The sequence below is a fragment of the Montipora foliosa genome, chromosome 6 (genome assembly GCF_036669935.1).
Source record: "Montipora foliosa isolate CH-2021 chromosome 6, ASM3666993v2, whole genome shotgun sequence".
Classification (NCBI taxonomy): Eukaryota; Metazoa; Cnidaria; class Anthozoa; order Scleractinia; family Acroporidae; genus Montipora; species Montipora foliosa.
Genome location: NC_090874.1, coordinates 7,103,980 through 7,113,979, shown reverse-complemented (window position 1 = coordinate 7,113,979; position 10,000 = coordinate 7,103,980). Strand labels below are relative to the sequence as shown.

Here is a 10,000-nt window from a genome sequence, read left to right as displayed (position 1 = left end):
TTGGCAATAAATAAGCTTTGTATTCCGACGTAAGGACCAGCCGGTAGCAGCCACTGAAACTTCACCCGACATTTCCTGACGGTTTACACAATTTATGTTCTTAATCCTTACGGGATTGAGCACACAAAGCGAAAAATCCTGGGTATTAGATGCAGACAGACCTAATAAGGTAGACATTCAGTCCAGGAAGTAACATCGTTTTGATGTTTGCCACAGATCTGAAGTATTTTTTTTGTCTATAAGCATCGATTTCAATACGTTTACCTTTTCGTTGATTGTGTTAAGTACCTCCTTGAGCCCATGACTAGGAGCAAACAACAGCCAAAAATTCCTGTCACGTCGTTTTCACAGAACGATTTATTTTTAGATTGAATTTCCCGCGTATGAGACTCCCGCGGGAGCCTGATGACCAATCACAAGAAACTGAGTTGACGTCATAGCGTCATCAAACCGGAACTGCCTTTGTTTGTCGCGGAAAAGGTAGTCTAAAAATAGTTTGGTCTGTAAAAATTTCGTGACATAGGCGTAGTATGGGAGTTGTTCCCTCCTTGTCATGGGCTCCTGGTACCTCTGTAAAAACACCTTTTAAACTTGAGAATTTTCACAGCTTTCCTGGTTAGTGTAGCTGATGTTGGCGCAACCGAGCAGCCAAATGTTCGGGTTACAGTTTCACACTCCTCTAAATCTTTTCTTTGCTTTCATCTTTGAACTTATTGCAAAGAAACCACTTCATGGAATTTCACCACAAAGGGAAAGGTGTTTTCAGTAAATGTTACCTAATGCGATCCACTAGAATTAGCTTCAGCCGAAGTTTCATGCAGTTGGAACACACGTTTATTTGGGACAGGTTATTTCAGCAGAGTTCACCTGTTCCAACTCAGACGAACTCAGACCGGCATGAAATTTCTGCAGCCCGTTTACATAAAACCCGGACGAAATGCTTGGTGCCTGGTTTCGGGACGAAATAACTTCTTTTGTGTAATGAATGTATCGCTGACCCAAAGGCATAAAGGCTTGAAATTTTTGGACCCGGGTACGAGATTTATAGTCATTTACATGAGACCGATACGAACTCAGACGGGTACAGGAGTTTCTCCAGGCGCGTAGCGTCCTATACGCAAATACGCACGTGCGTACTTGAAGTGACCAGAAAATTTTGAAATTTTATACTAATTGTTTCTATTTTTAACTTTTACTTGTACGCAACCAAGATTTCCTTATGAAAACACCACTTTGATTAAATTCTAAAAACTAAAACAAAAGCTATACCATGTTCTCACTTAGTTTTGCATTGTACTTTTTTTACACTAAACAATGCAGTTGTTTGGTCAGCGTGCAACAAAAAGGCGAAGTTGCAAAGGAGCGACGTTCCAAGAACGTTGTTGGCAATTCCAGTCACGCTAGCACAACCAAAACAATGTTTTGTTTGCGCCAAGTTTGCTCAAAATAAGGGCAAGATGCTTTGTTCTTTGCTTGTATTCACACAACTATTTCGAACAAGAAATAAAGAACGCAGTATTTTTCGCTTAGTTTACTTAGGTTTCTAGATCATATGTAATTGTGCGTACTTGAAAAAATGACCACGCTACGCGCCTGTTCTCGTCTCGGTCCAGCAACCGAGACCAAGTCAGACCGGTCTGAGTTCATTTTCAGGCCCGTCTCATGTAAACGCAAAAGAAGAAATGCATGGAGGCCGATACGAAATCATGCCAGTCTGAGTTCGTCCCGGTCTCATGTAAATACCCCCTTATTCAATTGGAGGTTTTCACGTGACGTCATCGACGCAATGTTGGTGGACGAAAACAAAAGGAGCGCTTACCATTTGAATGGAATTTTCGGTAATTCCGGAGAGAATTCAAATGGAACGGTTCATCCCGGTGGAATGTTTTCGGAAAAAAGGTAATACCTTTCGAGGTATTCCTTTTTCTCGCTTTGACCGGAATGCCCGGAAATTTCTGTACCATTTGTCCACAATTACAAGTGCCAGAGAAAATATACCGTTCATTTGTTTTTCAATTGGAACAACCCGTTTTTCTGGCAAATGATGCAGCACATTCCCATTTTCTCTTTCTAAGTACAGAACGTGCAGTACCATTTGTCGAAACATTCTCACCGAAAATTTCATTCAAATGGTAAGCGCTCAAGATCTCTCATTAGCTTCTTTTTTTCGTCCACCACAAGTCGTACATTTCTCTATTGTTATTGGTGTCTCTAGAGGTTGGTTGAAAACGCCCTATAGAAATGGCTGACGTAATAAATTTCAAGGGTAATAAAGTAATGTTGATGTTGTGATTTAATTTACGTTTCGCTTTTGTGTACAGACCAAATGACTCCAGAATGTTAGTGGCGTTAGGTGAAAGTTACGAAAAATTGAACAGTGTGCAACAAGCCAAGAAAGTGAGTAGGTTTTGCTACAACCTCATATCATATATAAGGCCATACTTTGTCCATACCAACTGAACCGGTTTTACTAGTACAAACTTTACTGTCAAGTAAATTCAACGTTAACACTTAAGGCACTGTTACACTGTGAATTGTTGCGTGCAACTAGTCTCGGAGTGTTTTGGAGACATTGTGGCGGGACAAGTTGCACGAAACGTTTCACAGTGTAACAGCGCCTTTGAAAACTTGTCAATGAAATATATTGCATTGTATAGGTGTAAAGCGTCCGTAGGAAGGATAGGAAACTTCTTGCTTGGCGACGGGCGAACAATACGGGGTAACATACCCTGCAATGGCCATGCAAAATCGTTGCGAGACAAGTTGCACGAAATTCTCCTTTTGGCAACGGCTCTTGCAACTTGTCTCGCAACGATTTGACGAACTTAATTCTACTTTCGGCAACGGCTCTTGCTCTTGCAACAATATTGGCGGTTGCAGGGTATGTTTTTAAACTGTGAAATGTTTCATGCAACTTGTCCCGCCACGATGTCGCCAAAACATTGCGACATTTGTTGCACGAAACATTTCACAGTGTAACAGCGCCTTTCAAAACTTGTTAATGAAATGTATATGCATTGTATAGGTGTACAGCGACCGCGGGAAGAATAGAAAACTTCTTGCTTGGCGACGGGAGAAAGGAGAACTGAAAAATCGGAGTCACAGACGGGATTGGAACCTACGATCTCCGTAACACCGGTCGGGATGCTCTAACCATTGAGCTACTAGAAATCCTAAAGAGTTAGGTTGTTTATCAAAGTCCTGGGTGTGTCCCGCGGGCTCTACAAAGTAATGCGCCTTTACAAATGCAACTATATTTGTTTATTAAAGACCTAGATAAAGGACCTTGCCCCCACCCCTTAAGGTTGCATTTCGGTTGCTTAGATAAGTTGCACTCGCATGATAATCCTTGCATCAAAAAATCTGGGTTAAGTTCTCATACCCTGGTCATTGTTGATGAGGATGCACACATGTGATAAAACCTTCTTTGCTTTTTAGTGTTATTTTAGAGCAATATCTGTGGGTGATTTAGAGGGAATGGCCGTGATCAAGTTAGCAAGGTAGGATTTTGCCGGTACTTTCAGGTCTGTTAACTGTTTCAAGAATCTCTTTACCAGACAGAGCTATTCAAGTGTTTCATGCTTTTTTCAATTTTTTAGACTTCATGAACAGCTTCAAGAAGATGACGAGGCGGCCATTCAATACAGCCGTTATGTTGAGCAGACAGAAACTGTTGGGGTGAGAAGTTCATTACGTTTGGTGATTGGCCAAAAAAATCACACGCGGCATTCGCTGAACCAATCAAAGGGGGAAAAACGCATTTTTCCGCGCTTTTGACGCGGGCTGCATGCACGTGATCAGTCGAATTTGTCTGCCTCTTTTTTAATAGTCAAAAAATTACTTTGGTTTAGTCCAGGGTTTAGTTTAACGTGATTTTTGTTGTTTGACATCAGATACTATCTGTGGCTGATCTGTGTTCCTCTTTCGTGTTTTTGGCGAGGTTTAACCTGAAGAAACGAAATTTTGAAGCTGCTGAAATGTACGCTCACAAGTGCTGTGAATATAATGAAGTGAGTGTGCTTTAATATAAGTCAAAACAGTTTTAACTTCACGATCTTTTAAGAGGCTCCCTTGAAAGATGCGTTTAGGTTAAATTTTAAGCGTTCTTACATCAAGCGCTATGATTGGCTCACGCTGCGTGCCTGATAGCATTTACACGCCAACGTAAGTACGTACAGAACCTCTGTTTTTCAGTCAAACTTACCGGTTCACCGTTGCCACTGTTGTTTCGGTGACTACAACGCCGCAAAAAATATTATAGCGGAGCTCCGGAAGCCGGAACGGCCACCAATCGGAGCAAACCCCAATCTTGACCCCAGAGCTCTTCTCCCAGACTGAGGGAGAGCAGAGCTCTGATGAACTCTCTGATGAACAATCAAAAGCGTCTCTAATTGGTGCATTCATGTCAGCCGGAGAAGTGAGCAGGCGCCCTAAGCCCGTAAGGCAGCCATACTCCAACTAGTTTACAGCGTACATCTTTGATATTGAACATCCATGTTTTGGTGAATTTGACACCTGTCAAAACAAGGTATGCGGTGATCAGTATCACGTGACCATATCGCGAGCTCAAGTTAAGAGCTCATCGAGGTCAGCTGGTTTTTTTAAAGTTGACCGTTGACCAGGTACGGGGTTTCGATTGGATACCAGGCTCAAGCCAGGTTACAAAAATTTGGTTTTAACTTGTTATAAAAATAAATAACCCGGGAGCTCCACTTTAAGGCTTGGCTAAATCTATACATTTGGTTATATGAGGACAAACTCGCGCTCAGTACTAGTCCAGCACGCATTTAGGTACATTTTTTCACCATACTTTGCCAAAAAAAAAACGTAAAGCGACCAAATTTGTTTGTGATTTAAAACTGCTTGTGCGAATCCAGTTTTAGGACACTTCACCCACACTGTGCAGCATGAACAGCGATCGCGGTGGCGCGATTATTTAACATTGTTGTGTTGCAGACGGGATTGGAACCTACGATCTCCGTAACACCGGTCGGGATGCTCTAACCATTGAGCTACTAGAAATCCTAAAGAGTTAGGTTGTTTATCAAAGTCCTGGGTGTGTCCGCCGTTGCTTCTTAAACTCCCCATTCCCTATACTAATTGAGATCTTTCAAGTTGTAACTCTTATAGTTGAATAACAATGTGTTTTGGTTCCAGGGCAGAGAGGAAGGTAAAGGTATTCTGCGAGAGATAAGTAACAGCAGAACTATTGCAGACGGAGAGAGAAAAAGTGCGGATGCTTTTGCTCAAAACCTGTCACTCGGAAATATATCTGTTGTTCGAGAGACAGGTATGTCACCAGCGGGAGCGGTGGCACCAAAGAACCTCGACTTCAACACACCGTGATGCTCGCCTTTACAGTGGGATGTTCCTTGTTCCTCATTCTTACACAATGATTGCCAGTCTGAATGAGCTTTTTCAAGGGCATATGTTGAGGACACCTTACTAAGCTGTTGGTCTCGTCGTGATTGCATTTACTGCACCTTTCATAACGGAACGACTTCATTGGACGTTTGTTATCATTTAACTCCCGCGTCCATTTCAAATTGCGCCTTCAGAAAAAGCACGGATTTTTGGACGCCGCTCCCAACACTGGGTGCTTCCTAGGAGCTTCCAAGGAGGTCCTTACTCTGATTTTGTTCCCTCGTTTCCCCAGGATACGTTGAGTATGTTTCTTTTCACCTGTTCCCAAGTTCAAAATGGCCCCGTTAAGTTCCCTTCTTTCGGAGGTCCCCCAACGTCGTTCCCACAGCCTGGGAACGAACACGAGGTACCCTATTGCTGTTCAAAAATTGAGCTACATTTGGGGAGGCGAGGGCGATGTTTTACTTTTTCACAACATCTGTTATCAAGTCTATTTCATTTTCCTTTTATAGGGTTTCACTTTGAAACTTCAATAAAACAAGTATAAAGGGACTTACTGAAACAGTTACAATGTACATCGAGTTTATAATTTGCTCTGCCCTGAATCTATCCACTTTGTAAAATTACTGTTACAAGATATTATATCATGAACATTTGGTACAATTATATACATGTGTGATACTTAAAAGAACTTCACAAACTTGTGAAAAAACACAACTCATCGTTAAAAAAATAAACTCGACAAATCTTAAGCTTGTGCCATAGTTCTCTTATATTACAAGAATTCTACTATCTATTTCACCGACCTTCTCTATCTTTAAATTGCGGGTAATTAAGAAAAAAGTACCCAGTTGAATCTTTTATTATCAAGTGTGATCTGTGCCCAGACCAATAAGCTATATATGTAGGTAGGTACACCAAGAGAAAACCCAGACAGTTTTTTTGAATACCTGATGCAAGAAACATGTACATTCTTTGTCTAGACCAACAAAATGTAAAAACAGCCACATTGGTACAAAAGTGTCGGAAGAAAACAGTTACGTCTTGCACATCTATTAAGAAATACTTATTTATAAATTAATATACGGTCGTTTTTCTATGAGGGAGGGGATCCTTAGGAGGGGTAGGTGGTAATGGCCGGCTGTTATTAAGTCTCTTCTCGTGTACTGGCATGTTCGGTATTGGGTCCAGTCTTGACGTATTCATAACCAGGGATTTTGTTTGCCTCATTCCTTCCTTTCCTGGTTTGGTTTTTGCTTGAAGTGGATTTATTACTCCGATATTTGGAGCTGCTTTGAAGACCTTGTTGAAATTGGTCTCCCTGTTGAGAAGCTCCATTTGGAAATATCGCTTTTCATCCTACAAGAAAATCGCAAAGACTTTTAAAAATCTAACCACTTTTATTATCCTATGACCTATTGAGCAAAGTTCAAAGGTTGATTTTGAGTGCACGATCTGTCACTTTCTTACAAATTTCCCCAATTCATGGCCCTTTGAAAGTTGTGGAATGTCTTCCAAACTGCACCAAGAACTAATACTAAAACCGGGACAAGATGACGTAATTTTTTTATTTTTCTGTTTTTTTTTTTTTTTTTGTGGGAGAGGGCTAGTTATGCACATGCATGCGCAGTAACATGGTTGTTGATAGTATCGCCGGGACACTTGGTCTCTCAAAAATCCATACAAATCCTGTCTGGAGAACAGGTTGCTACATATACGTCTGAGTTAACTCAAAGAGCCTTTGATCTGCATACAGCATGGAAAAGTTCACCCAACGAATTTAGCCGTGAGTGCACAAAATCCCCAAAAGTGGCCTTAGACGTTTTCGCCCCTCGCGAAACCTGGTTGTGGATATGAAAGTTGGAACCTGACTAAAGTAAAACAAGGGAAACTAGGAAACATTTTCGTGCGCAACTGTTGTTTTCTATCAATTGCTCTGCTTACCACAAGCTTTTTCATATCCAGTTCACTCTCTGCTAATGCTCGCTTCAGCTGTTCAATTGCTTCCAAGTCCTCCGGCCGTGATTGTCTCCTTCTATACTTCTCTTCAGCCTCCTCAAGCCTAGTTTTAAACAAAAACAAAATCACTGAAAACCACCATGTATAAAAAAATGACAAATGCTTCAAAAAACCTTCCAGTGGAAAGAAAAATCTCTTACAGCAAACAACTTTGCTGGTTTCTCGATATTTCAAATTTTGTGTCCTACAGAAGTACCGGGAAAGGGAGAGAAAGAGAAACGTGTTCACGTGATGTGGCAAGTTGCCTGAGAGAGGTTGTTCGATTCGAGTCTACCATGAATTAAAAATCTCCCTTTGATATTTGACAACAAGCAACTTTCTGTCTGAAGATTACTAGTTGCTAGATCTTGCGATCAACTATCGAGATAGCGAGACGCTTAGGTCACACGGCCAATGTTTGCAAAAACGTAAGTTAACCCTTCCTTGTACTAAACTTCACATTACCCTCTAATATTTAAGTCTTTTGAAATATAAGAGCTACACGACCAAAGTTTGCAAACACGTAACCCTTCCTTGTGCTTTGTACTACTGTCTTAAGGATGGTGCCTACTATTGTTATTGCGCATACATTCTGCGCATCTTCAGATACTCGGATTTCCTATCGCCGATGCTTACTACTACACGAATATTTTTGCGTGGTTTAAAACTATCCGGAGAAAGTGTATCTTAGTAAGTACTCTTGGTATCCAAAAAGAAAATTGGGGGTAACCATGCATTTTTGAGAGATAATTAAGCTTCAATTTGGGAAAGAACGCTATACATTGCTTTGTATTTTAAAGCTTTTTACAAATATTGTTGATTAGTTATCTTCCAAAAATGCGTGGTTACCCCCAATTTTCTTTTTTGATTTCAATAACACTTGTTAAGATCTACATTTCCCAAATAATCATAAACCGGGGCAAAAATATCGTTAATTAGTAGGCACCGTCCTTAAACAACTTCTTCCGTTGTCGTCTTCGAAGGAAAGGACCTATGCATGTCGTTGACCAAATAATAAAGTGACAGCTTCGCTCTTGTTCCGTCAGTGTTGTACGCTTGTCGTATGATGTTCGATTTACTGACCCGATCCCGAGACCCGACGGAATTGCTGCGTACTGACCACCTATGTTGTTACTCGTATCTTCTACATTTCAACTTACATCAACTGCAAAGCAGAAATCTTGTCACTTAAGAGCTCTTTGGATCTATTAAACTCGGTAAGCAGGCCCTGTGTCTCTCTAAGATGACTTGCAACCACGGAGTCCACCTCCTGCTGATGTGCTTTGGCCAGATCTTCTTCACGCTTTCTGTAAGTCAAGCAAAAAAAAGCTACCTAGTTTAATTTAGTTGAATTAACTTGCGTTTAAACAACCAAGTTGTGAGGCTGCCACAACAGCAAAGCTCCAATTCCAATTAATAATGTGCCCTCTACGAGGACAGGTAACAATGCCCTGAAACGTGTAACGCGCGTTCACTGCTTATGCCGAATATTCAGTGCGAACTGATTGGTTGAATGTTTCGGTGCTAAGTACCATATTTGGAAACCCCTAGCTCTTGTTGTTCCAACTATGGCACTTAGCAAATTGAATATTCAGAAGCTTATTTCCCAGCACACAAGGGGCCGTTACACGTTTCAACCCTTATGAGTTTCTGTAAATACTTAATACAGCGCAAAGTTATAATGTTGTGAAGTGGCTTTTTCGTCGACATAAGCGTCTTCGTTTTTTACACTCCCTTATAACCCTCGGGCTGAGTCTCACAACACCCATTTACAAGTAGAAAATGAAAGGCTTACATTTGCGTCATCGTCAAAACCTCAAATATGTTGATTTCAACGCAATGAAGAACTCAAACCATGTTTGCAAAGTACTGTATAGTAAAGCAAATTTGAAAATTAATAAAGGAAACATGAGTCAATACTCAATAGATGGTTTGCAACCAATCTCTAGAGACACACGTAACAATGATGTAATGCATGTGCAATTTCTGATGGACGAACAAAAGGAGCTAATGAGAGATGTTTTGTGGCGATGACGTAACGAGAAAACCATTAAAAGCAATAAAAAAGGGTCAGGACTGGAGTACATTATCATCTAAATTTTCGCCCATTTCTCAGCTAGAGCGAGTTTCAATCGAGTGTCGTAAAACCAAAACCAAAGTAATTACTTTGGCCAATCAAAAACGACGGAGACAATCCAGTAAACCAATCAAAACTCGAAGTAATGACACGTAATTAACTGATTAGAGTGCAATGTGAAGTGCTAATCAGTTAATTCTGTTCAAATATAAGTGCTACACGGCCAACGTTTGCAAAAAACGTAATCCTTCCTTGTACTCGTAATTACAAGTAAGCCGACAAAAAGCGTGGGGAAATGTGGACGCGCGAGCCACGATTGGTTTTGGTTTTACTTCTGTTTGGTTGAAAAAGTGGCGCTTGAACTTTGAACTAATCAGTGATTGAAGTAAAGCAAAACCAAAGCAATTCGCTAATTTCTCTAGAAACTCAATTGAAAACCGCTCCAACACTTATAAACACATCAACAAATCTCAGCTATTAGTCAAAAAACAAAAAACACATCGTTTCTCAGCTGATAGTTAAGACTTCGGTCGAATCTCAGCTATCAGTTAACCCCACCCA

At 40.8% G+C, this 10,000-nt stretch overlaps 2 protein-coding genes across 3 annotated transcripts in view; one reads left to right on the top strand and one right to left on the bottom strand.

The window, feature by feature from the left end:
* LOC138006534 (cell division cycle protein 23 homolog) overlaps nt 1-5,348 on the top strand; it is a 19,887-nt gene extending 14,539 nt beyond the window's left edge. For both annotated transcript variants that reach the window (XM_068852922.1, XM_068852923.1), the window contains exons 11-15: nt 2,322-2,397; nt 3,439-3,500; nt 3,600-3,678; nt 3,894-4,010; nt 5,158-5,348. In XM_068852922.1, the coding sequence (XP_068709023.1) occupies nt 2,322-2,397; nt 3,439-3,500; nt 3,600-3,678; nt 3,894-4,010; nt 5,158-5,346 (523 nt within the window). In that variant the 3' untranslated portion in view covers nt 5,347-5,348. The remainder of the gene's footprint in view (nt 1-2,321; nt 2,398-3,438; nt 3,501-3,599; nt 3,679-3,893; nt 4,011-5,157) is intronic.
* Nucleotides 5,349-5,371: 23 nt separating this feature from the next.
* Nucleotides 5,372-10,000, bottom strand: part of LOC138006532 (protein FAM184A-like) — an 18,420-nt gene continuing 13,791 nt past the window's right edge. Inside the window, exons 10-12 of the mRNA XM_068852920.1 lie at nt 8,523-8,669; nt 7,309-7,426; nt 5,372-6,723 (exon numbers count right to left, since the gene is read on the bottom strand). Coding sequence (XP_068709021.1) covers nt 6,442-6,723; nt 7,309-7,426; nt 8,523-8,669 — 547 coding nt within the window. The 3' untranslated portion in view covers nt 5,372-6,441. The remainder of the gene's footprint in view (nt 6,724-7,308; nt 7,427-8,522; nt 8,670-10,000) is intronic.